Genomic DNA, 27,497 nt, shown 5'->3' with positions numbered 1-27,497 from the left:
CTTCCAAAGGGCCGGAGCTCTGGCGCGGTTTATGGTGATGCTTTCCCAGAGCACGCCACGAAACCAGATGGTTAAAGACACACACACAGAAAGGGGGAGGACAAGCTGTCAGAGCCAGTAGCAGTGAACATAACACAACAGCGTCCTTTTCAGTCTGTATCTATCTCACCTGCACAAGTAGGCTATGCTGTGCAAAAATAAAAGTCAAAGGATACCTGCCAGCTAGACTGTTTGTTGTACTGGTTTGCAAATCCACATGGGATTTGAATTCCATACATAGCAAACTTCTAACCCTACCTCGTTTTTCTTCCCTGCAGAACGTTTTTCTTCCCTGGGCTTTCCATTTGTGCTGTTTCAACAGTTAATCTGATCCCAAAAGGAAGGGGCGGGGGGGGAGGAAAACCCCAAACTCATTATGTTGCTATAAATTGTATGGAATTGCCCTGAGTGTCAATACATTATTTAGCTGCTATTTGCTTATTAAAATGTGCCAGGAATAGCAAGGTGCTGGAATTTGGATTTGCCTGGCAGCATTAGTGCAGGCTGAACACAAATTCTCTTCCCCCCCATATCATGAACAAGACAGTAACTTGACAACCCTTTGTGTATTTAAAACAGGTTGCCTTTTCAACCTTTAGTAAATCTTTGCTCTTTTTCTTCCTATATCAAGTATGACATACCCAGTCCTGTAGCTTTTGCAAGTACGACCCAGGGAATCACTGAAGACACTGGACAGCCCTTACCTGCTTGGCTTCATACACAGTTGGGAGCCACTAGTAGGTTTTGCACAAGCTTATCTAATAGCAAAACAAATAAATACAATAAAATTAGAGGCAGCTCTCCCCTGCTCCCAACCTTAGTGGTGATGAAGGGCTCAGACAACACAGAACAGCAATACAGGCAACACCACAGCTTTGAAGATGATTGATAGAAATTCCTTTGGGACAACTGCTAACATTTAAGTAAATATTCATGTCACCTACTTTAGGAAGCCAATAGGGATTACATTCCTTAATTGAATAATACTTACTAATAAGGCCCCAAATTCATTCAAGGCGTTTAAATGTTACTGAAATACCCACTCTCCCAAGAAAGTGTTCCAGCTCCACAGAGGCATGCCTGAGGAAGGCTAGTTAGCATTAGAAGGAAAAGGAAACCTACCTGCTTTCCATACGAAGACTCTCCACCAGACAGCAGAACATTCAGAGCACACTGGCCAGGTCAAACACCTCTAAGGATGTTTCGTTACCTCTTCAGGCTTCCTGTCTTCCATTAAAAACAACAGGTAGATAGAAGGAACAAGTGCATCCACATGGTTTTACTATAGACCAAGTACAGCACAGACAGCAATTAGAGAATATCAGATAATTGCCTCTATGCCAAAATACAGAAGTGTAGCAATTAAAAGGGGGAAGGGAACAGTATGTGTTTAGAAGCCCAATTTTCAAGCAATCTCATTGCAAATTATTGTGTTTCATTTGAGGTTGGGATTTAATAACACCAATTAGGAGTTTTACAAGCTAGTAAGACTGAAATTTCCTCAGCTAAAATAAGCTTCATTGCCCAGAGCAAAGCATTTTCCATTTATAGACTGTCTTATTAGTGAACATCTTGAATTTGTGAACAATGGGAGAAAAAAAGCTTTCTTATAAAATTAGAATGGCATCTTCTCAAAGGTGACATGAAAGCCAAAGCAAAGCTCTTGGATCTGCCCAGTGTAGTTGCTTTGTGCTCAGCAAAGGGTGTCTTAGGGACATCATGAAACAACAGGCTTGCCACGGGGCAAAGGAACACTGAACACTGCATGTCCTCACACCTTGGGGGAGAGCACTGCAGGAGCTTGATTTACTAATGCAGTAACTATGCACAAAAAGATGAATTTGGGGCATATTAAGCCATCAGCTTGCTTTTATGACCACTGCATCTCTCTAGTGCCTAAAAGGGCTACAAGAAACCTGGAGAGGGGCTTTGGAAAAGGGCCTGTAGGGACAGGACAAGGGGAATGGCTTGAACCTGCCAGAGGGGAGATTGAGATGAGCTCTTGGGCAGAAGCTCTTCCCTGTGAGGGTGCTGAGGCGCTGGCACAGGGTGCCCAGAGAAGCTGTGGCTGCTCCATCCCTGGCAGTGTTCAAGGGCAGGTTGGACACAGGGGCTTGGAGCAACCTGCTCTAGTGGAAGGTGTCCCTGCCCGTGGCAGGGCTTGGAGCTGGAGGAGCTTTAAGATCCCTTCCAATCCAAACCATTTAAATGCCTAAGCCAGCTTTGACTTGCTATCCAGGATTACAAAATGTTTAGGTATTCTACAGGACAGGCAGGAGTCTAACCAGTTTAAAAAGAATTAGAAATTGCTTTTTAAATGTGTGTGTTGTGTGGTTGTTTCAAAGAATGCAAAAAACCAGCTGAATTTCTGCACCCCCAACCATCAATCACTTCCCAGTACCACTCTAAAAATACATGTCCTATATTTAAAGAAATCCTTCCAAAAAAGCTTATTATTATAAAGCAGGAACAAGCTATGAATCCTGATCTATGATATTAGTTGTAAATGTCTCCCGGTGCTTAGATTGGTTGAAGTTAAACAATGTTTCATGAAATTCAAACTTTATAGCAGTACAGATGTGTAAAGGAATGGTCTATAAGGCCCTTTCAGTTAGAGCAAGTGAATATGTGAGGGATTATGCCACTGGCTGGGTCCAACACACTACTGCAAACAGGAAGGGTTCTTTCTATGTTATTCTGCTTATAAACTCTTTTCCCAAAGTGAAAGCTTCGTTTAAAATCACACACAATATTTGAGGTATTGAGCATCTATAGCTACCTGAAGCTATTTGTATTCATGCAGTCTGGGCTCTTTGAAGCTTCCACATGGAAGTTTAAGTAAGTGGACAGCCTACCCTGTATCCACCATCTATGTAGTATTGCTACTCACAAGGCATCACATTTCCTTCCCAAATCAAGTAGTAGTTTGAATTTCGCATTCTGAATGAAGAATCCTTTCTTAAACATTATTTGGAGCCCAGCTTTTCTGCTTCAGCCTACAACCTGGTACCTCCAATGCATAGATGACACGATGAAAAAGGGAGAAAGTATTTTATTCTTTATTTTAAATGAATAAAATAAATCTCAATACATAGGTTGGGAATATTTAAAGGCATCAGAAAAAGAAAACTAGATGTAAAAGACATAACAGAAGTGGCAGGATGAAAACAGTATAAGCTAAGAGAATTTAGTGTTTCAAGTGTGAATACATGACAGCAATAGCAATTGTAAGTATTCCACGACTGCATTTGCAGTAGTGAATAATGAGCTGGTGTTTCACTAAGCCCAGTGAAAAGCTGTGAGAACTGTAAGTTTTAACTGAGAAGTTTTGTTATTTTATGGATGGCTCTGAAGTACTGCTTTTATCTGCGTTTATGGACATTTCTATGAGGGGAAAGAGCCATACTTTCAGCCAGCAGAGTAGTAGTTGGTACATAGCAGCTTTGTAGTGTCTTATATTAAGAGAAAGCACTTTTACAACCTACTCCTGGTTCTCAAATGGAGAATTCTAACTTGTACAAACCATGAGTCCCAGGAAATACAGACATATACAACTCTACCATTATTTTGCTCTCTTTTTTTAATATAGCAGTCCTAACAAAAATAATCAAGACCTTTCATTTCTATCAAAGTGCAATATACTGCAAACATAATTCCACACCTGTAAACCACATAGCATACATACCATGCACTTATCCATACCAGTTGGTAGGGGAAATGGCAAAAGTATGAATATATTGTGCATGTGCTTTTGTTCTGGCTGCAAGGACACTGTGCAAGCGAGAAATACCTTTAATGCACGTTGTAGACTATAACTTCTATGCCTGATCATCACAAAAAACACCCCAACAAGCCCTCCAGTATTAAATGTTCTTCAGCACCATCCTTGTTAGAAAACTCTGAGCTATTGTTTCTTTCAGGGAGCTGAGTTATCTCGGAAGCTTGTTTTTTCACTAGCTTGTCCCCCTTCCTGCCCTGAAGTGTGGGTTCCTGCAATAATTTAGTTGCTTAAAGAAAAGAATGTACTTGGCTAAAACAGACTTCCAAAAAAGGAGTTACTTAGCACATTTAGAAAACAGCTAATTGCTTCCATCATACTCAAAAGTTAGGAAGTAAAAAAAGCTTTAAAATTCTTAGAAGTGAAATAAAAATACTGCATAATATACTCCTGTATAATGTTAAATACTCTCAAATTTAAAGCATAAGTGACCCAGAAGACTTCCCACATTGCCATTTAAGTTCCTCTTTCCTTTTTTTGTATAGTTCCTGCGGGTTTTACAGACATATTTTCTTTGTATTTCCCTTCCTGAGTTTAAAGCTTTCCAATAGGTTTGTAGCAGGCATCAGGCTGCCACATGCGAAGGTCAACAAGGACTTGGTTGAGCTTTTGCATCCAAAGGTTACGCTCTTCTTTAGTATCAGCAGACAGCCAGTTCCTAAAAGGCAAAGAACCCAAAGGATTAGGTATGTCTTTCTCTGCCTCGACTTAGTTCTTCCAAAAAAAGGTCATTCGATCATCCACGGAAGACTAAATAGCATTTTATCTACTCACTTTGTAACACAGAGGGTGTCTCTGCATTGGCTGACAAGAGTCTCTCTGTCATCTTCCCTCTGAGGTCGGACAGTTATTAGTTCAAAAGTGTTGGGACGGGCACAGAACTCCCTGTTGGCAGGTTCAATCTGATGGTTCGTGCAGTTGGCCAAGTTTATCCGGCCCAAAGGATGCTGAAAGTGAAGTTCATTGGTCAAGAATGCTGCAGTCAAGAGTAATTCTCAGTAATATGTGCTTTGAACAAGTTTTGCCATATTAAGTGACACCCCCCAAATCAATTACTCCATACAAAAAGAGGAATTCCCTTTTTGGTGCTTAAGAGCCATTGCAGAAGCAAGATAATAGACAATGGAACATGCCCTGCTCAGCCACGTACCATGCAACTAACAAATCCATCCCTTACCAAAGGCTCTAGAAAGATACATGTGCCCTTTTCTTTACTCTTTTAAAAAGCTTTAACTCTCAAATTCAAGACAATTTCATAATAAAATCCAAACTGATGATAGAATAAACCTTATCAAAGCCTACAGAAAACAAGCACTTTAGGGATGCTTGCATAATTCTTGTCAAAGCCTATAAGCACACAGATTCATCTTCAAATGACGATAAGGAAAGTACCTTAAGGGCCAAGTCTGGCTGTTTAGCTCCCTAGATCCCTCCAAAGAGGATTTCCAGTTCCAAGGTAGTTCTCTCTTTCTGCTGACTATAGACAGAGGCTCAGCTGTATGCCTAGTTAGTTACAGACCTTGGCTCTGATCCTTCACTCCTACAGAAGACCTCACATCAGGGTAACATCATAAGCTGCACTTGGCTTGGAGAAAAGCTTGCTATTTATTTGGCATGTTCCCTATATTATTGCATAGATAGGTAGAATACCTAAATTACAGGAAACAGGATAGCTCCATTTCAAGGAGCATTAAGAAACAGGTTGGTGATATATATATCTCTCTATACACAGCCATGGGAAATCTATTAACAAAAGCATTTCACAATTTAAAGCAATCATTGCCCAATACTGATATTTCTGAGGTACATCTATCTCTGCATGCTACAACAGATATAGTAGGGGTAAGGGAGGCATTTAATAAGGATAGTTTAATACTGCTGTAGGTGATAGTATATCAATAGAACATAGCTGACTCTCACAATGATAGTGAGACAAGTTTAGAAGACTTTCAAGAACAGAACTGGAAAACAAACCAAAGCTGCTTTCTTGCAGACAAGCGTAGAATGGGAACCTTTTTCTTGCTGAACTCAATTTGTTTGCCTATCTTCTATTACAGTAGGCAAAGATTTTTCCCTCTCTCCTGGCAGGAAAATAAAGTACATTGATATATTTTGGCAATGTCACTATCAGCATATGGTCTTCCTCTGTCAGCAGTGAAGAAACTAAACTCGGGCATCTGGATTGGCATAAAGACCCAAAAGGACCAGAGTTTGTCACAAAGTTTGGGAAAGAAAGTGTTCTGGCAACAAACAAGCAAGTGTTTAGTGGTAAATTACTTAAGTGAGTCAGAAAAGCCCTCTTGAAATCAGTTTTTAAAAGGACCTCAAAATATTTCAGCACACACTGTAAGAACACGCTAAGGAGACAAGGTTCACCTCATGACAGATGAGCCTCCGATTTGTCTCATTAACCAGACAATAACTTAGGTTTCCATGAGAACCATTAAAAAAGCACCACTTTCAGCTATATATAATGTGGAGCTGCAAAAAAAAGGCTGTAAGTAAGATAGTCCATAATTACAGCTATGCTCCTGCAATACAGAAGGATTGCCCACTCTTTACCATATTAAGTGTTAGAGTCATTATTTTGTCTAAAACTTAAGGCAACTAGATACAGTCTGCTTATGAAGCTGTACAAGTCCGATCAATTTCAATTAGTCATTTAACAAGCACAATGGAAAGCCTTAAGAGGAAATTAAATATGGATCTTCCTTCACTTTTCCCCTTTCTCCCTAAATAAAGCTGTAAGTTTCGAAGCCTGCCCTGATTGAGGTCAGATTTATGAAGTTCCCTCCATGCCCCAAGGAAAAGTTATAAGCTTGAATCTCATGCTTTGAATGTACTTATTTAAGCCTAAACTGCCATTAAAAAGGACCAGCTAGTTGTGCAGGGTACTACAGAACTTGGGACTTGAGCTTTAGAAAACAGCATTACCTTTCGTTTTTCATCATCTGGGTATGTCCAGTAAGATATACAGTTTCCAGACAGCACACACCAGCGCCTATGCCATGCTCCAAATCCACTAACATCTTCAAACATAGTCTTAAAAAAGAATAGTTAAAAAAAAAAAGAGGTATTGTTATACCTTGAGTGTACTCAAGTATTTTTTCTCCCAGGTAGTTCTGCAAGTACAACCCTTCACAGGAGGAAACAGAAGAGAAGGAAGAACTATCTACACCAGGAGAGACTTCTGTTAGTACAGTGTATTTATTTTCCGGACAGCATAGAAAAGCAGCTTACACTATCATTCTCAGGTTTGCAGACTTTTGCTTAAGATGCACCTATTGCTGCCCTTTCAAAACACCAGATTTTCATGTTGGCAGTGGTAAGCATTCTGTTACTTTAAGATAACGGAGGTTACTTATACCAGATACAGGATGAACGGTTCACAAACCATGATGAGTATAACACAATTTATTATGAGAAGTCTTCCAATACCTAAAGAGGCCTACAGAAAAGCTGAAGAGGGACTCTTGCAAGGGCAGGCAGTGACAGGACAAGGGGAATGGCTTTGACCTGCCCCAGGGGAGATTGAGATGAGCTCTGAGGCAGAAGCTCTTCCCTGTGAGGGTGCTGAGGCGCTGGCACAGGGTGCCCAGAGAAGCTGTGGCTGCCCCATCCCTCGCAGTGTTCAAGGCCAGGTTGGACCCAGGGTCTTGGAGCAACCTGCTCTAGTGGAAGGTGTCCCTGCCCGGGGCAGGGGGTTGGAGCTAGATCAGCTTCAAGGTCCCTTCCAACCCTAACCACTTAAATACCCAAGTCACCTTTGACTTACTGTGCTGGATTACAAAATGTTCAGCTATTCTACAGGACAGGCAGGAGTCCAATCAGTTTAAAAGAAATTAGAAATTGCTTTTAAATGTTTGTGTCAGTCATTATTTTACTGGATGCAGGATTATGCCAATTTCAAGCCCCATTTCTTTAGTACTGAAATGAGAGGTTTAGTATCTGACTTCTATTCCTGATCCCTCTGGTACAGAATTTCCACCCCTCCCAATCACTGTGTCATGTTTTTCACTCTTCACAGTTCAGATTACTGTTTTTATTGTGTAGGGAGTTTCCAAACCCTTACTCTGAAAAAAGTTTGACGTGTATGTGTGACATTCTTCAGGTTTTACATATTGTATAGTGGAAGTAAACAAGGACTTTCTTAAAGACTACACAAACACATGGGACAGCAAATACCACAAGCACATGAAATGTTTTCATCTAATGAAATCTGTTCAACTTCACTTAAGAGTAAGGAGGGACAGAAAGAACTGCTTGAAAAGAGTCTAAAGAAATTCTAACCCCACCAAAATAAGAGCAAGTGTTAATGCTTTGCTGCAGTATTTTCACAGCACATTTACTGCCATCTCCTGGACACGATCTCAACAGCTCCAGCTATTAGGCCCAAGTATCAGCTGCACTTTCCAACTCCAGTTTTAGAGAATTGCTTGAGATGTTATACTATTGCTTCTGAAGTTTGTGAACACAGTGCGTGTGTGTGTGTTTTGGGGGGGGATTTTTCTAGGGAGAATTTGGTTTTACTAGACAAAATAATAAAATAAATCCAAGATGTCCTGTAAAAGCTTCTGGCAGAGAAGTTAAGATCTCATCTCACATCACAGATCATAGCAAGAGAAGGTTAACTGAAGTTCAGAATAAGAGATGAACAGTGTTTAGAAGAGAGAGATATGCAAACTCTTAAAAGGTAGCTTTAATTTAGGCATGTTTAGAAGATAAACTAGGAAAGGTCTGAGGTCTGGTTCAGAGAAGGGCAAGGAAAAAATGAGCTAGTTTTAAGCTTTACAATCACTACAAATACATGTGTCAAGTTAAAAAGGTAACTACATTTAATAGGACTTGTAATTTCCATGGAAGGAATTTGAAGTAAGTATCTTACCAAAAACCCTTTCTCTTCCACAGAGGAGTCCACTTGGCATTTTAACTTCAGATATATATGACCTTCCAAAGGAGACAAAAAGGGAACCTGTAAGAAGTAAAGCAATTAGTCATTTCATTTGGACACCTCTCAATTCTACCAGTTGAAGCAAGCCACCTGCACCAGGATGTTAGCACAGTCTTGTTCTTAGGATCTTTAGCCAGAAAGAAGTGGTCAGTCTAGAGCAAGACAGTAACAATCACTTATTGTTTCAAGTTTATTCAGAAGCTTTTCAAGATTGATTTGATTGTTAGTTTGCTCAGGACATATGCACAAACATGCTTCTATCTATAAATACAAGCACTCCAAACATGGTTAAAAACAACACACTGCACCAGTCCATATCCTGCAAGCTTCTGCCTCAGTTTGACATTAGGCTGTTTGGAAAATACTATAGTGGGCTTAAACAGGATTGGTACTTGGATGCCATAAGCATTTTTGGCAGATAGTGATGTAGTAGAGCCTACTCAGAGAACTATTTGTATATGAGACCTGGAAGGGGAAAAAGCAATGAAAGCAGTTCTCAGCTGGCACTCGAAGTGTTGAAGACCAGCTTAACCACTGCCCCAGAGGCTGTTTAAATGGTTATTTGATACTGAAGAGCTTTGAAGAAGAACATGCAATAAAGTCTGCCTTTTGACTTCCCCCACTCCCTCCACACATGTTCATCAAGTGGAATTAAGTTTTGCTACTAGTTCAGATGAACAGGAGTAACCCCTAATAGCTAAAAGTGTGCATCTGTAGGCCTCAATGAACCCTGCAATAGATGTTACAGTTAGAAACTGATCACCTTTGAGCTGTAGGCATACTGCAGCTTCCTCCCAGACACGACACACGTGCACAAGTAGGTGTGGAAATCATTATTATGGGCGAGATCTACTCAACTAGACAGCATGCATGGCTTGTTCATGTACTTGGCCCTACATGTATATAGCACAGCAAAATTGTGAGCACCAGCTAGGTGTCTGCATGACCATTTGAGAAGCAAAACCAGCAAAATGTTTCCACATAACAAAAATAAGTTGCACCAGGCCTGGATTTTTATCAGCAAAGATAATTGATAGCCCTGGATGTTACAGCAGGGAGCATTGGGTTGTATCTTACCAAACCACAGTAAAATCCATGAGGACCTCAAGTTTGACCAATTCCCTGCTTCAAGATTATTGGTTTTGCATTTCTTTCTAATTTAGGTCAGGTCTGATGAATCTCCTTTGTGGATTAAGGAGTTTACGAGTGAGGAGCTGTGTAACGAATGGAATGGGATCAGTTTTTCAGAGCCTTCAGCACCGCTACTAAAGCGCATCTCAAAACACCCTCCTGTACACATAATGAGAAATTATGACATCCTAATTAGCAACATATCCCTTTCAAAGACAAGTGGGGTGGAGGTGGAAGAAAGAAAGCAATTTGTTCAATATCCAGCTAGATGAAGAGAAAATTAAAGCCCGTGTGTAGGCTAGCTTGCATTCTGCTATGGTCATTCAGATAGCTACTAAAGATGACAGCATATTGTCATAGCAGAATGTCTGTAAAGATACTCAAGGTAACTGTCAAGAATTTGCAAAAAATTGGGGTTTTGGGACCTGTTAGTCTCCTATTTGATTGCAAATAGGAGACAGCTGGTACTAAAATTATCACCTGCTTAATTTGAAGAGAAAACATACATAAAGTTTTCTAAACCACTTTCCCCTGAGGGACTCGAGTTAACTAGTTAACAGTTAACTAAGTAAAACTAGTTTCAGAGATTAAAGACCACTTACTTCTTTTAAGCACATCAATTTATCTAATTCTTAAAGCCAAAAATGTATACTCCAAGAGAACTATTTGAATTGCACCTTTGTGTACAAGTAAGAATTTCACAGGTTTTCAGTTTAGCACTTTCAGAACTTTGGCTCTTTAGGATTGCCTTTTGCTTAAAAACAACTAAAGGTCCTGATGGGTCTTGACAGAACAAGGTCTCAATAGAATAAGAAATAAGATAATTCCTGAGTGATTTTAATTTTCTTCAGTTGCAACAAGTTGAGTGAAACCAACATTTAGGCCGCCAATCATTTTTCCTCATTTCATTACTCATACATCAGCAGAGTAGCTCATTCTATGTCCTGTGCAGTTCATCAAGTTGGCTCAAATTTCCTGACTAGCAGCCTTGCAGAGATATGGATTTGTTTTGGGACAACAAAAACCCTCCTCTAGTGATCTAGGAAGACACATGCTGGATAAGGAAAAACCCTAGGTAGCCTAAATCATGTTGAGTTCTAGCAGCATGATTATTGTAAAAGACAGGGAGTAGAATTCTGCAAGTCTTAAAGGCTCCTAATATTTTATGTTTGGTTAGTAAATCTCTGTAAGCATTTAAATTCTGCAACCAGGCCAGGCAGACATGAGCAACATGCACTAGGAAGCAGTTTCCTATTAAAAGGATCATAGCAACCTGGTCCTGGAACATATAGCCCAACAGTTCTTTTTCCACCCCTTCAAAATTTATCTAGGGAAAAAAGAAACATGCTCAATGCAATTAGTGTAGAGTTAAGGTTTAATAAAAAGAGGACAGTTACACATGCGTACATTTTTGTCCTTTCCACCCTGTGCATAAAAGTGGGAGGAATGAAACTCAAAATACCCACTGTGGCAGCAGTTTGTTCCGTATTAGAAATGCATGGAGCAAGTTAAAAAGCAGCTGTTTGGTGCAGCCACAGGCCAAGTCCAAACTGAAGCTTTACAAAGATGATCATTTAATAAAATAATAATAATTAGAAAATGTTATTTGGCATAAAGGGGGAATTCTTATTCGTTAATAACTGTTGAAGTCTGCACCTGGAAAAAAATTAACCAGGTGGTGATTTCCCTGGAATTCCATTTGAACCTTATGCTGGTGCTAGTTTACTAGTCCAGTCCAGTGTCCTGTCCTAATGAGTAAACCAAAAGAGTTTAAACCCAAGTTGCTAAATGACATAAAATGCAATTCCCATAACTCCAAGAATAAAGTGCTTCCAATAACCTTGGGCGATAAATTGCAGAATTTAAATGCTTACAGAGATTTACTAACCAAACATAAAATATTAGGAGCCTTTAAGACTTGCAGAATTCTACTCCCTGTCTTTTACAATAATAAGCATACACAAACTGAGACTTCTATTTGTAATTCCGGTTAAGAAGAACATTTATGCTGAAGAACAAAGCTGGTACTTCTGAAGTTCATGCAGTCAAAATGAGCAGTGCAATTCAACTGATAAGTTCTGCAAGTGTTCCAGTAATAAAGTCTGCTTCTATCCATGAAAAGCAAAGCTTGTAAAAGGCAAATTGGGATTATTGTGATGTTTCTAATCTTATGCACAAACACAATCAATTCCTATTATCTCATCACTCATCAGAAGCTATAACTGCAATACTAGTATCATCACAATAAAACTTAAATAGCCAAGAAAAAAAGTATACTCTTAAGCTGCTGTTTGGATAAAGCTGTAATTTAGTACCACCATAAGCTGTAGTAGCTTCTGAATTTAAGTTAGCTTAGGATAGCTGCTGGCATAAACACCTATTAAAATAGGTTTTAGGTATAAGATATTACAAGGTCAGAGATTGTAATGAATGTAAGAATGTATGTAATTTTTAATTTCTGATGGTAAAAGCCAATAAGCATATTCTGTTTAGACAAAGAACTACTGGTATAAAACTCAATAATAGCTCTCAAGCATTAAAATAATTTGCTTCTACAAATTTAATTAGGATATGAAAGGAAACTCTTATTCCTAACTATATTCAAACAGCAATTTTTAAGTCAATTAAATGCAGTCAATTTCAAATACTTCATTATCATTAAAACACAGTGTCTTATTTAGGGGTAACTGCAAGACTAAGAGCAAAGAACAATATGAAGACCACATATAGAGATACCAACTGCATACATCAATTGTTTTTGTCAGTGAAAGCAAATCAGTAACTAAATGCCTTCATTATCTTTGCACAAGCATGGAGCTCCAGAAAAGAAAGCTTCTGGCATAATCACATATATTTTCTTTCTTTTGGATCTCAAAATTACATTTCAGTCACATGAAATTAAATATGAACAAAAACTCTACATAAATATTTATCTATCTATATATGTATGCAAACAACATTTATATAAACCTATGTTTTGTTTCTAGGATGGTAACTTCATCTGAAAACAGTGAACCAGACTCGTATCTGTTACTCCAGTAACATGCAATTACATTTGGATTAGTAGCCAGTCATTTCCATTACCTTATCCAATGCAAATTTGGCATTTCCTACAGAAGACAGTGACAGCTTGTGGGATCCAACAAGGGTGAAGTTCGTACTGCGTATAGCATTAGGGCCACCTGGACTGGCCATGGCTGTGGAGAAAGAAATTATAACACAGTCATAACACAACACACAAGCAGGATGCTGCAAGGCTTTATTGGTGCTGCTTAGTACTCCAGGAGAAGCACACTTTGTGGTGCAGCCCTAAGCAATACTTCCAAATCTGTTTGCATTTTCAAGTTTCCTCTGTATTACTTTGTTGACATCAGACTCTGGTTTAAAATCCTAACATTCATGTGAGTTTACCTTCTCAAGGAAAGCATATAAGTTACAGGTATCTAATACCAGATACTGCATTTGATTTTGTGGAGAGATCTTCCATTAAACAGAATGACAAATCAGGTATAAACACAGTGTCAGATTTGGGGCTGGCAAACTGGGCTGACATAATTCTGTATTTATTACTCCCAAATTAGCATCTGTTACAAGTATTACTCATTGATATACTGCTTTAGACAGCAAATGCCAATATGATAGATATTCTACACAAGATGCTTAGATTTATACTTACCTGGAGTAAGAAGTGTGCTTTTCTAGGAGAAAGAGAGAAAGAAAAGCTTAGTGGAGGAAGTAATTTCTGCACATTTCTACACAAGACTAAGCAGGTTAGAAAAGCAACATCTGAAGTACTTTAAAAAGCAAACACATCTTCAAAGAAAGTCCCAATAAGTATGTAGTAAGTGCATTATTTCCAGCATTACATGTTTAAAGCTGTTACCTATTTCTTGAGCTGATGGCTGAAGAATTTTGCAGAAAGCTGGACAGTTACAGAGTTTCAAGAGATACAAAGAGCCTACTATGGGCACAGCCTTATTCAGTGTGACAATAAGCCTTTGGAAGAGGTCATAACCAGATCTTGTTACAATATTACATTCATACTTACAGAGGTAATAGATGTTAATAATCTCTTTGGGGTAATAACCTACAAAAGAATATAAGATAAATTCATTTTCTACTGAATTTGTTCATCACGGTGTGAAAATTAAGACAGTGAAACTACTGAAGGCTTATGTAAAGTTTTGAATGGATACTAGTTGTTGTAATGAGCAGATCTTGGTTTTTTTGATTAGATGTAACATTTCAGTGGAAGGAATGCTATATATCAAAGAAATATTTACTGCAGAAAGATTTAAGTATGCATTAGCTTGGGATGGGCAGCATGTGTTTGAAAAAGCAATCTCAGTACACCTTCACCTAACAGGGCTTCAAAGTTCCATTTGCTTATTAAAGATAAGAGTCAGTGATACAGAGATGTTCAGTGTGCTACTGTTGTACATCATATCAAAGTTTAGGTGAGACTGTATATTAATATGAACCGGAATTATATGCTCATCTATTCTTGAAGCTGAAAGACAAGTTAAAGCAGCTTGTCAAAAAGCAGATACAGGATGCTATCAGCAAATGATAACTCCACATCAGCAACTTACCTACAGTGACACACAACCATTAGGTTTTAAGTAAAGATTCCCCTAAACTACAGCACAGGAGAGAAAGAATCCCTGGACTTCAAACTGGTTTTACTGGGGGATAGGTGGAAGCATGCTTTCATGTGCCAAATGAAAGTAAAGATTAAAAGAAACTCCTATTTCTCTTTGCAGATACAGGATTCAAGTACTCATTGCAGCTGTTCTAAAAGACACTGAAGTTTCTTGGTTTTGTTAAGCCACCATCTGCAGAAAGCCACTGGCTAGTTTGGGGTCACAAAGCCTTAATAAAGCACAAACACTTGAAATGTGTACCCTGCCCAAGCTGAAAAGTTTTATTAACTTCTTGGGCATAAACGTTTGCTTAAAGAAACCCACCAACATCTAGTGTTTTTACTTAAGGCTGGGAAGAAAGGCAGATGTGTTGCAATTGATCAACGGAATCTTTAAGACAAATCAAACTGCAAGGTAGGGTAATCACTATCAGAGGCACCATACCTAATAGAAGTTTGCAAAGCCTATCATTTTGTTGGACTAGTAAGACTTCTCCTTCCCCTCCCATGTATTTTAGACTCAACCAAGTGCTGCAGGTCCACTCAACTAATACCTGCAGGACTCCGTAACCCATCTGTCATTGCAGATGTTCCAACAAATATCAAGAAGAGTAAAAGCAAGCAACAGATTGTCTAAGACCATTAGTCAGTTCTCCCTGGACACTACAGTGTCCTTGCTGTGGAAATACAATATGCTGATTTTGTTGTTTCATTTACCTTAGATTTATTTGCCTTTTTCCTTTTATCAGTGCTCAGAACTTCTTTTCTCTGTACCTGTAAGGCAAGAAGGTATTCAGAAAGTACACCACCTCATTCTCCTTTACACATCTTCTTAGCAAGAACTGATACATACCAAACTGTAAACTTCTATACTTATTTCAAAGTCATTTGACACATCATGCCTAAAAGGGGGAAAAGGGGAAAACTGAGTTAAGCAGACTGAAGCAAAAAGGTGGTCCTTTTAAATGATACTCTTTACTTCTTCCCTCTTTCTACTCAAAGTTCTACACAAGAGAATTTATTTGTTTGATTGTTTCACTTCTACAGTACTACACTTCAGTGCAGGCACCGTTGCTGTTTTTAAGACTTGAGTGTATTACTATATCAAGATACATTCTAGAACTCAGAGATCATAAGGGGAGGGAAGGACAAGGGGCAAGGGGCAGATAGAGTGCATTGACCATTTCTCAGTTTGCACCCTTCAGTCCACTGCTGGCACACATTTCTATGAACAGAGATTGGGTGGGGTTTTTGAATTAATATCTTCAAGTGAAACTTCCAGTTAGGTTGGATTTTAAAAAGAGAGCTTTTTTCTTTATTTTAGAAGACTTTTGCTATAAAAACCCGGCCATTTGAACTGACGCCACCTTTTAGCTAACATACGACAGTTGAAGGTTTAAGAGTACTATTTTTTTCCAGATACCAAAAGCAAAAAGCTATATAAAATGTTAGTTGCTGAAAAAGGGAAAAAACCCACATTATCCCAGGTAAAGCAATCCACCTGTCATTGCAAGTGTTCCCTGGGTAGAACACAAGTAGAAAAACCAAGGCATGACTTAGCAGATAGGTGGTGGAATAAGTCTAGATTGCTCTTTTGAGAGGAGCGATTCCAGCTCTTTCTTGAAGTGGGAAATACCAATACCACAAGATCTCACCATATTTGTTGGCAAAATGTGACACCCCTATATGAAGCTTTTATGCATGCTGCAGCATCAGAGTTGAAACTGGTTTGAAAAAAGTTCCTTTATACTCACATAGTAAATGTTGTAGTAAAAGTAAGAGCATCTCCATTCAGGGAGCTGGCAGTACTCGCTAATGGTGTTGCAACCATGTTTTCTGCTCCAGATCTCAGTATTATTACATAGTAGTAATTTGCTGCTTCTGTAAATACAAATCAGATAGGTTTGTTAGGCAGAGATGTTCAAATACCTAAAAATCCCCTCAAGTACTGCAAGCATCTCTGCTTCACCCCACTTGAACACTTAGTTACAGTCAATGTCTGCTTATAAACTTACTCTTAAAACAAGTTTTTACTTCGCCAGTAGTAAGACTGTCTCCACAGGATTCACAACTACCTGGCGCCTCAGGCCAGACCTACACTACCCAGTGTGTGAGAGGGGAGAGGAAGAACTTTCAGTCAGATGCAGCAGTTCATTTTAGTTCCTTACACTCTGGCTGTTATTCTCTAGGCCTGCCAGCTTAACCGCACATCAACATTGCTACTGCCTGTTCTCATAGGTCTTTCAGTCCTGCAAAGGAACTGGTAATTTGGGCAACTCATTTCCCTAACTTTTCATAGAGGGGGGGGGAAAAACACATCTCAACAGTGGCAGGAGGTAATCATGTTGGGAGTGGAGAAGGGGTGGTAAATTAGGTCAGATATTTACTTTTATATTCTTGGCTGTGGCTTTATTTGAAGATATAAAAAAAACTAAAACACTTCATATTTCATATGGCAGTTAATCAAGGAAATAAGAAAGGCTATTAACTGATTAAAAGTTTTACAACCAGTATTAAACCAAATTTTGTCCAATGTCTTTTGTCCTCAAATTTTACTGGGGCAAAAAGTAGGAATCTGTCCAGCTACAACCATTCTGTAGCATTATATAAACTAGCACTGGTTATTGCGGGCTTGCAGATTCTTTAAATAGCCACATAACAGAAGCTTACTATATTGCAGGATAAGTCTAGACCTACAGAGAGATATTGCCAGATATTCTTCTGGAGCAAAAGAAGAAATAAATCCACATTTTAACACTCTAATGACTTAAATATGACCCAATAATGGAAGACTAGCCTTTATAAATGAAGTACTTTGGGATGTTAACAAAAAGACTGAAAAAAATTAGAAGCTTAATGAGTCTGTCAGAATTTATGTAATGATATTTAGGTACTAGACTTGCACCCATCAATAAAATTCCAAGGCAGTGAGAGAGAATACAACCTGAGATACAAAATTCTACTTCTACTCCAACAGGCTACAGAGGACCACAAAGATCCTTAAGACTGGCTGGAAAGGTCTTGATAAGTTTCTTGAACCTCACGAGCCAGAAAATGATGAAACTAAAACCACCATGGAAAATATTGAAAGCTTAACCAAAAAGCAGATCAATTAAAAGCAATTGTTAGAACTTCATTGCCCCCTGATTTATGAGAAACACCAGTGCAGAAGACAAAAAACCCAAGGAGAATGAAACAGAAATATATGTAGGGAGGATGGGGAAGGGGGAGGAAAGGGGTAAAGTTTTCAATTGCTGGTTTTACCTGGCTTTTGAACTGTACCACATACAAAGTCTGCTTTTAGAGGTAGACGCATTTCTGAAATGGAAACAGATCCCCTGGATGGAGTGTATTCAGTGGCTATAGAAGTAGATTTATTTCTTTTACTATGAGGTCCCTCACTCTTCAGTCTATTCAGTTCTTCCAATAAAGCAGTTCTTTTCTCAGCTGCATAGAGAAATTAATTACAGTTGTAACAGAGGCAAAAGTAGTACTGAACATTCTTTTCTTCCCCCCATAAGAATGTAAAAAGCAACAGAAATGGTAATGATCTTCCAGAATAGTGGGAATATTAAAGGCAAGAAAGATTCCAAAAATATCCCCTTGCCTATAGAAAAAGCTGAGGCAGAACAGATATTACTCTGTTTTCCAGGTGAAGAAAAAAGCAGCTACAAGGTAGCATAATAAATACACCGCCAGTCTTGTTCCCACTTCTTCCCAAAGTGTTCATGACAAAGAATTAAACTTGGGTCTCAAAACCTACTTGCTAAGAGAAGAAGTCTCTCTGCTTCTGCTTCTTCTTGTGACCCTTTTCCATGCTCCTCATCAAAACAGCAGTTCAGAGCTTGACTGGCTTGATAAATCACTGTCTGTTGCATGTTGATCTCATTATTGAGCTCCTAGAGTAAGCCAGAAGTTAAAATAATTAGCAAGAAAAGATTTAGATTCACACATGGAAATGTCTTGAGATCAGTATTTTGGGGGCTATGATTCAGAGAAATTAGACTACTTAGATAGTAAACTACACAGATCTTGCGTTTTACAGTTACTTCTGCAAAAGAATATTGCAGCATCATTTTTTTTTTTTTACCTCAGAAGTAATTTAAACAAGGGGAGTGACTGACTTCAACAATTGTATGCTCTATATCTGGGTTAGTCTTTGCTTCACCAGGGGAAGCAGGAGTTAACCAGAAATTCAGTGATGCTTGCAAAAAAGGCACCACTAAATACCAGAATATTGCCTACTGAAATTATGTAGTAATGAATCCTGCCTAATTCAAAGGCAGTAATAAGATGAAGGTTCCCCATTCCCTTCTGAAAATGACAGCTTGTTCTCTCTAACCTTACTCTATAGCTTGAGCCTTTTAAGAGGTGCATTAAGCTGTCCAGCTCATGCAGTATCATTCCCTACCATTGGATATTTATGCTAAATAACCTAATTCTGCAGTTCCAAGTAGTATGTTGAAGTCCTGGAGATTCTCAAGGGAAATGAAGCAAGGAAATAGTAAATGAGAAAAAGGATTTAAAGTAGTATACTGCTTACCTGCATTTTCTTTTTGATATTGACTTGGTCGGATGGGCCATTCTTTTTCATTTCTAGCTTGGAGGCAACATCTTCTTTGCGAACAATGATTTGCTTTATTGAAGGACGATCGGTTTCTTTAAATCTTTGAGATCTGTATGCATCAATGCTTTCAAAAGAGGAAACCCCACTAAGTGTTTCACAGCTATAACAATGTTTTGGGTTGCTTTTTAAATATACATACATATGTATCACTTACTGATGTTTTTCAAGTTGCCTAAACCGCTTTAAAACACAAAAGCATTCTATCACCTCATTTCAAGTTTAAGCATCAAGACTACAGGGGGACTATCTTTGATAAAGGCTTGAAATTTTGGAAGAAAAAGCTTTTTTTGACGTTTCAGCTGTATGCTTCATTAGAAGAGCTAAAATATCCAGTGTCTTAACTTTGCCCACTTACAGAATTAGAGGTGGGGTTTTGCATTTATTACCTATAGGGAAGGTTGCGATCATCTGATATAGAGCCAATGCTGTCTCCAGATTCTGCCCTGGGGACTTTAGTCCTTTGGAACTTGTCAGACTTCAGACTTACATCACTGATACTGCTGCCTTCACCAGTTGACTTACAAGGAGAAACAAAGGCCTGGGGAGAAGAAAAGGTTATAAAGGCCACGATAATCATTACCTGCTTTCTCTCACCTTTACTAAGTCTTGCATATAAACAGTAAATAGTATTAAGCCGCCTCCAAACTTAACACACATTTTACAAGTATTTTCCAGAACACAGAATGAGCAAATTTTATATTTTAAAGGCACCAACAGGCCACTGAACTCAAGGAGATTTCACCCTTAGTTTCCTAAGTAGTACAGTTTCTTCTCTTCACATTTTCATCAGTGACCAGTTCATTGAATGCATGTATACCACTGGAAGTCCAGCAAAGCTAATAGATATATATACTCAAACTTGATTTAGCAGGAGTTAAACCACTTGTTTAGCAGAGCTTCCAACATGCTCAGCTATTTTCAGAAGAAAATAACTTGACCTCATTATGCTTTCGTTAGCAAAATGTCTTTTGTAACTTATTTGCCCACGTATCACAATAAAACAAAATATCGTTGCTCACAAGCAAATTATACCTCTCTGTGTGATAAACAAGCCCTTACCCATCTCTTAGGAATTCTCACCTCTGGACCAACAGATTCCACTAAAGGGGTTAACAGAGACATTGACGAAATATTAAGTGACTCTTCCTGCTCATCCTCATCACTTTCTCCTTCCAGGCTCATACTCATTTCTTTCTTCAGCTTTTCTATGTCTGGACCATCTTCTTCAAGAACTTCAAAAATTTCATTTATCACTTTCGAGCTATTCATCTCATCATCCACACTCATTTCAATTTCGTATACTTCATCTAAAGAGTGATATTTCAAAAGTATTAGTAGCATCAGGACTAAACAATTAATTCTCATTAAATGAACAGAAAGATGTTAACAGGTAAGGCAACTATTTTTGCTTTTCGAGTAAGCTTGATTAAAGAAAGACTTATAGTCAGGCATATAGAACCCTAAAGTATACTTCCATCCTTATTTTAATATATTATTATCACATACATTGCATAATTGATACAGAAAGGGAATACAAAGATGCACTTGTGAAACAAGTTTCAAGATTTTAGCTCAAACAGGTCTGAAACTTAACTGCAAGACCCACAGTAGAACAGTCTATCTTTTCCCAATAAACTTTCAATATCAGCGTTTTAATATTTCTTGAAGACTTGAATATCAAGAGAGAAGGATCATGATAAAAGAAGATTCCTGATTGATTTTATATAAACCTCATTACGAAACACACCAGTGTCAGCAGATGCATGATGAACTCACTGTTCAGACTTGAAGGATATTGACACTGTGCTGGACAAGTGGCAACAGACAGTTAAGTGCATTAATATACATCTACTCAATACAAACCTTTCAGTTTCTCAGCACATTGCTCAAGTTTTGAGACAGATACTGCTTTTACAGGACTCTTTGTCTCAGAGATCTTCAGAGGACTGGGTTTATGACTCTCTTCACATCTAGGAGCACCTAAATAGTTTATAAAGATGTCACTGATGATCATGTCTAACCTTTGAATTTTATTTTAAGTTTGAATTTTTTTTGGCAGTCTGATGATATAGCTGACAACTGACAAAACCCCCACTAGATTAAGTCAGCTTGCTGTAAAATAATCATTAGAATGCATACCTTCTACAACCTGTGCAACTGTTTATCTTACAATCAGAAAACTGCTAGCACAAGAAGCCATGCTGAAACCATAGTAGAGTACAACCACTCAGCGCAAAAAGGGAAATTTTAAGAAACAAACAAGCAAAAAAACCCACCACACAAAAACCACCACAGCCAAACCCCAGACAAAAGCAGGATCTCATCCTGGTTTTCTAGAAGCAGCTTTGACAGCGTGTTTGCCCATAATGTCTAGATGTGGTAACAAAGTTCACTCTTCTTTCAGAGAACTGCAGGCTTTTCCACTCAGTGAGCACCAGAAAGGATGTCAAGAGCCTCTCTGAATTCATTTCATGTTTCCTACAATAAGAATTAATAGCATAAAGGGCTACTGGCGGGAGAAGAGTTCCGTCCCATTAGATTGTTGTGGAAATTTGGATACTCAGGTACAGTATGGATTAAATCTGTAACTGATGATTCTCATTCTCTCTCCTTCCACTTAACATACATGAAAGTACAAAACACAGGTAAAAAAAAATGAAAGGCAGTTTTTCCTGCCCATCTTTCAAGTGGTATAAGAGTGCAGAATATTATTATCATACAAGAAGATTTAGGCAGGTCCAGTTATACATGTTAGTGCTACCAGCCTCTTTATCTGCTCATGAACATCAAGGGCAGTGCTTCGGTCCAGCATTAGCCACAAGCAAACAGTGACAATTCTTACCTGAAGACTCCACGCTGGGAGACTTTGCTGGCCTATCACTTGCTGCTGTGTCTTCTGCTGATGCAAAAGTGGTGGCACTGGAACAAGGAGAATGTTTTGGACTAGCCTGAGATTGGCTTTCCTGGCAAAAATCAAAACATCGTACACTTACGGTAGTGTTCAAAGGGACTAAAAACATGCCAGAAAGAAACACATTTTAATACCTGCTAGGAAAAAAATGCTGCTTATCCAGTCTCAAGAAGGATCCTATTTATTTATGTAAGAAATTTAGCTGACGTACCAAACACTGTGGGAGGAGTTTTCTTTTGCTTTTAAAGTTATAGAATATTAAACCCCACACTTAGAAAACCTACAGATAAGCTAATTGGCTCAAAGCAGTATCACTTGTCTCCTTAAATGATTCTCAGGGGGAAAAATAACTCTAATAATTTGTTAATATTCATAGAAACCACTTCAAAAGAGGTCTTGCACAGCCTGGCTTTGTCTTTAATTTACAGTTGCACATCTATCCTGCATTCAGAACATGTTAAAGCAATTCATTTGCTTTAACAAAAGCCCATCATCTTTTGATACATGGAGGTCACACGTTACCATTTTAGCTTCTGGAAGTTTTCTCTTCGGACTTTCGTTTTTCTTGGCACTCCACAGATTGCCCCTATCAAACCGGCCACGAAGACATGCAAGTTCTCGTTCACGTTCCTAAGCAAATAAAGAGCGACAGGGGGAAAAGTGAACAGCTTAAAGATGTCAAACATTTCAGATTCCTCAGGCAGGTGCAGAACTGCAAGTATCTTCCCAAGCAAACTATGAACGTAGCGAAGTCATTACCTGCTTAAGCTGAAGTGCTAAACTGGCAGTAGAGGAATTTTCATTTTGTTTAAGCAGCCTTTCCTGGATTGTCCTGGTATTTGGGGTAACAATGGGTGTTCTGCACCCTGGAGTATTCGTAGCAGGACTCTGTGCACTACGCTCTTGACAGCGCTCCCCAAAGCGTTCCAGGAAGGGTTTAATTCCTGATCCCCCTACAAGAATAATTGTTTTGCCTTGAAAGAGACTCTCAAAACCACAGAAATCACTGCATCCTGCTGAAGGTTCTCAATGAAGCAATTAAGCTGATTCCTTTACAGCTCTTCAACGTGAACTAAACCTGAAGTGCAAATCACCACAGTAACAGAACACTGAAGTTAATAAAGCAGCAAATCAGAGCAAATAGATGTCATCCTCTTGCTAAAGTCCATGTGATCCACCAATTATTTAAACTGGTTTGCTTTTTCAACATTTCCTCTACAACCAGCCTCACTTGCATCCTTCCTGTAATTGAGCAGTCTAGTACATAAGGCAGATACATTGTTTGACATCCACCTTGCTTTGTCTTTTATTGACAGCATATCTAGAGGCACACACTTGGTCTACTGGCCACCTTCAAAGAGTTCAAGCTGTTAGTCCAAGTTTCTGACCCAACAAGAAGTTGAATTGAAAACTAGGGGTGATCACTTGTTTCAACATCGATGCTGCCACTGAAAAGAAAGACACTGCAAAGTTGGAGCATTTAGCTTTGATTTCTTCTAACTTATGCAGACTCTTTACCTGATGTTGTTTGGAAACATGTAGTATCCAACAACTTGAAAGAAGCTTTGAATAGTCTCAGTTAACTGATGTTAGTAGGATACATTTTTACATAGAGAAAAATTTTGCTCTCAAGAGTTACTGAAAGCCTGTCTGAGAAAATATCCTTGCAAACTATGGAAACTGTATGATTTATGATAATTATCACAGAACTCTTCAGGACTTCACTCAAGTTACAGAAGGAAACAGGCATTACCTGATATGTCACCATAAATTCTTAACTAATATGTAGTTTTCAACTGAGGACACATAAGCCTAATTTAAATAAACATTTACTGAAGCTGAAGAAAACAGCTTACCTGGTGTTGTGGGTTTACCCTTAGGTTCAGGTTGCACATGTGTTCCTTTGACTGGCTCTTCTTTGGACTGAACTGGTTGAGGCAAAGTTGATTTTGCTGTTTGTGTACGCTTTTCAGTTTTCTGAGGGCTGCAGGGATTCTCTGGTAGCGGCTGTTGTGCTGCAGGTTCTTTAGAACAGGGAACAGTGACTCTTGAGGATCGTGTTAAATCGTTTGGATCCTTAACAAGGGGGAAAAAGGAACAACATTAAAATGAGTCTGTATGTTCTCATTCTTTCAAGCGGAAAATGAAAGCATTCTGCACAGCATACTATAACGTAACACACCTATTCCATCAACAACAGAAAACTGAGAACAAGTGCTAGAAGCTTTTTGTAGATTTTTTTCTATCCAGTATTTCAAACTGTTTCAGTATTTGATTCCAGGTGCCTTACCCAGCTACTTTAGGTATCTTCCCACATGCCCCTAAACAAGACTGCACAGTGCAGATCCTGTCATTTCATAAATGGCATAAGTTCAACATTAGGTATCTGGCACTACTAATTTCAGCCTTCTAATTCATTTTCATACAGCAATAACATTTAAGTCAATCAATTATATGAAGTTACCAAGCAAAACCCAGTATCTCTGCAAAAAGTCCTCTTCTGATAGTCAAGAACAGCAACCAATTACTTGGACATCAACTTTTACAAGACTTAGAAATATTACATTCAACCAAGTCTCAATAAAAGGGATTCTAAGCTGTTCCAGGTCTGCTATTAAAAACAGGCACGTGGGATTGCAATAAAGCAGAAGTTGTAAATAGACTAAGATAAACAGACTAAAGACCAACTCTTTAACTGCAGATTAAACAGTTATGAGTTAATATTTGTGTCATGCCCCCCCGCTCCCCAATACTCAAATTGATTTTTAATCAGCAGCTAAATCAGACACTCACCGCTGTCTTTGAGTTTGCTGGTTTATTAATAGGAGCCTCAACAAGCCTTTGAGAACAGGATGCAGCTTCCTGCTTTACACTGCTACTATTGATTCTAGCAGATGCTCCACTTGTAGTGGACAATTTGGATAAACAAGTAGTGCCAGGCTGTTCTTGTGCATTGTTTTGCTTTGCAGATGGATGACTTAGGTCATCTTCCCAGGAACCAATTGTAGCAGCAAGGTTAGCTAAACGGCCTCTTCTCCCAATAGGGGTATCACTTGCCAGGGCATTAGATGTCTGCTTAGGTGGAGAAACAGGCAGATCTTTTGACTGGAGAGGAGACAGGGGAACACACTCAGAGGGATCTGGAAAAAGGAAAACACACTTATTTTCCTGATATATTGAAATATATTTGCATCTTTTACACTTTGCTCAATATTGAGTTTATCAACAGTTAAATATTCTTACCATCAACAGAATCAAGCTATTAGCTCTGAAGGCATTGAGACTAATCAAGTTAAACTAAAGCTTATTACAATGCAGATAAATTCGTAACCAAGGAGTCTGAAGGCATTGAGACTAATCAAGTTAAACTAGAGCTTATTACAATGCAGATAAATTTGTAACCAAGGAGCTTACTAGGTTTATGTCACTGTCGTGATGAGCAAGGCATCACACTAGTTAGGAGGGAGAGAATAAAAGTATAAAATTAAGCTGCAGTCAACAGTCTCATTATTTTAGGCCTTTACCCAGTGCTGCACAAGAATTCTTTATGAAAAGATTAGTATTCATACACACAAAATTATCTTCTGCTAGCAAACAATCATAGAATAATTAGGGTTGGAAAGGACCTTAAAATCATCTAGTTCCAACCCTGCTGCCATGGGTGTCACCCAAGACTCTGTCCACCCTGGCCACTCACCAATGCAAACACTGGCAAAGACCAACACTGCTTAGTAAGTGAAGCATACCCTCGCTATCCCAGCAGCGTCGCTGTTCTGCCAACCTCTGCATACGTGTTTTGACTGAAAGAGCTGCAGGAGCTGCAGGAGTTTCTGATTCAGTGTTTGTTTTTCCTTTCTCAAGAGGCTGAAGCAATGAAGCTCTGTTAGAAGCAGTTATGTGCAACTCTGAAGTCATCTCAGGAGAATGCTGGCTTGTGGAACTTGAAGGAACTGGCTGTATGTTCTGTGAACTGGGAGCTTGAGTCTCCGTATTGTTAGGGCAGAGCCTCTTTGATGGTGAGGGCTTTGTACCAGGTTTCACTGTACAGGTCAGAGTATTCAAGTAGATTAGTATTCAAAGAATCCTCAATATTTTTTCAGACAACACAAAATCGCAATGCAAATAAAGTTATGACTTAAGAGTAACCTGATATGCCTCCAAAAAACCTGCCCTTCCCAAAACTATCAAGCACAAGGCACTATCATTTCCATTAAACAATTATTTTTGCAAAGATTACTGATTATTTAAAGCATCTGCTCTCAGGTTAAGCTAAACATTAGCTATACTCAGTCCTAGCAGTCAGGTAACTGCGTCCATCACAATGTGAGATAAAGACTAAGGGGTTTTACTTGCCATTATTAAAAAAGGAGACCGACTTGAAGCAAAAGAGAATCTTTATTAAATCTGTTGCAAAATACCTTCTCCTGCAGGAAGAGGCACCTGGTTCCCAGTTTCTAACAAAGGCTCTCTGACCCTCTTGGTCTGCATTGTGGGTCTCGCTCCCATCTTGGGCCGCTCAGCCATTTTCTTCTGCAGGTTCTCTCGCCTGGCACGGGTTCTTTCAAGGAGTTTCTGAGCAGTCAACAAATCATGTGTTACTACTATACATTGCAATGAGTGTGTTAACTAGTAATAGCCCAAATTAAGAATGTTTGAATTTTATATAGCATATACCAAGACCCACCAGACCAGAAATTTATAGTTAAGGCTACATTAAGAGGAACACTGCTCTTGGATGTTGTGAACTGATCTACTGTGGCACAGCACGACAGAAACATTCAACATCTGGTTTTCTGTCTGACTATCCCCACCTGCAGGCAGAACGCACAAAACATGTTTTCTACACTGCCAGCTACATAGTTTTTCTGTCTACCTTGTTTTTCTCACTGTGATAACCCCAGATTTTCATACTTGATTTCACCCACAGCTTCTCCTGTCAGGTAGAAGATAGCTCACACTGCAGCACATTCCAAGCTACCTTCTTGCTAACTAGCTGGTCAGCACATTGTCGCAAGTTATCTGAAGTCTGGCCTACCAGACAGACAACAGGCAGCAGCATTTTCTTCAGAGGTAACAGTTTGGGTCTTTTCACCTAGCAACAAACTTCCATGAAAATTGTAGAAGCAGTGGAGTTTGAGACACTTACTCTTCTATTACTAGAGGTCAATCCAACTAGCAGGTTCCAAAGCTCCAGTCATAAAATCAACTAGCATCTCCCATTAGCTTGGCTTCCAAAGGAAGCCAGGCTAAAGAGACCCAAGCAATGTCAAGATTAAATAGAGAGCCTAAAGCAGCCCATCTTGAACTGTCAAGTCTTGCTAGTGGGTTATTTTGACACATTGCTAAAGCGTATGGTCAGGTCACCTGATTGACACTAACCCTGTAAAAAAACAAACAACATTCGAGTGGTTGCCAAGT

At 38.9% G+C, this 27,497-nt stretch overlaps 1 protein-coding gene across 1 annotated transcript in view; it reads right to left on the bottom strand.

The window, feature by feature from the left end:
* Positions 1 to 4,136: 4,136 nt before the first annotated feature.
* The window catches only part of ANLN (anillin, actin binding protein), a 24,731-nt gene continuing 1,370 nt past the window's right edge, over positions 4,137 to 27,497 (bottom strand). Inside the window, exons 2-25 of the mRNA XM_010014518.1 lie at positions 27,058 to 27,110; positions 26,498 to 26,651; positions 25,826 to 26,119; positions 24,873 to 25,219; positions 23,936 to 24,155; positions 22,839 to 23,032; positions 22,602 to 22,709; positions 22,011 to 22,131; positions 21,032 to 21,148; positions 20,249 to 20,475; positions 19,555 to 19,706; positions 19,085 to 19,232; positions 18,305 to 18,440; positions 17,806 to 17,988; positions 16,296 to 16,422; positions 15,395 to 15,443; positions 15,259 to 15,315; positions 13,948 to 13,986; positions 13,576 to 13,597; positions 12,984 to 13,096; positions 8,703 to 8,789; positions 6,752 to 6,859; positions 4,592 to 4,764; positions 4,137 to 4,475 (exon numbers count right to left, since the gene is read on the bottom strand). Coding sequence (XP_010012820.1) covers positions 4,352 to 4,475; positions 4,592 to 4,764; positions 6,752 to 6,859; positions 8,703 to 8,789; positions 12,984 to 13,096; positions 13,576 to 13,597; positions 13,948 to 13,986; positions 15,259 to 15,315; positions 15,395 to 15,443; positions 16,296 to 16,422; positions 17,806 to 17,988; positions 18,305 to 18,440; positions 19,085 to 19,232; positions 19,555 to 19,706; positions 20,249 to 20,475; positions 21,032 to 21,148; positions 22,011 to 22,131; positions 22,602 to 22,709; positions 22,839 to 23,032; positions 23,936 to 24,155; positions 24,873 to 25,219; positions 25,826 to 26,119; positions 26,498 to 26,651; positions 27,058 to 27,110 — 3,353 coding nt within the window. The 3' untranslated portion in view covers positions 4,137 to 4,351. The remainder of the gene's footprint in view (positions 4,476 to 4,591; positions 4,765 to 6,751; positions 6,860 to 8,702; positions 8,790 to 12,983; positions 13,097 to 13,575; positions 13,598 to 13,947; positions 13,987 to 15,258; positions 15,316 to 15,394; positions 15,444 to 16,295; positions 16,423 to 17,805; positions 17,989 to 18,304; positions 18,441 to 19,084; positions 19,233 to 19,554; positions 19,707 to 20,248; positions 20,476 to 21,031; positions 21,149 to 22,010; positions 22,132 to 22,601; positions 22,710 to 22,838; positions 23,033 to 23,935; positions 24,156 to 24,872; positions 25,220 to 25,825; positions 26,120 to 26,497; positions 26,652 to 27,057; positions 27,111 to 27,497) is intronic.

Source organism: Nestor notabilis, unplaced genomic scaffold, assembly GCF_000696875.1.
Source record: "Nestor notabilis isolate BGI_N333 unplaced genomic scaffold, ASM69687v1 scaffold140, whole genome shotgun sequence".
Lineage (NCBI taxonomy): Eukaryota > Metazoa > Chordata > Aves > Psittaciformes > Psittacidae > Nestor > Nestor notabilis.
The sequence above is the reverse complement of the archived record's forward strand: the minus strand, read 5'-3'. Positions and strand labels throughout refer to the sequence as shown.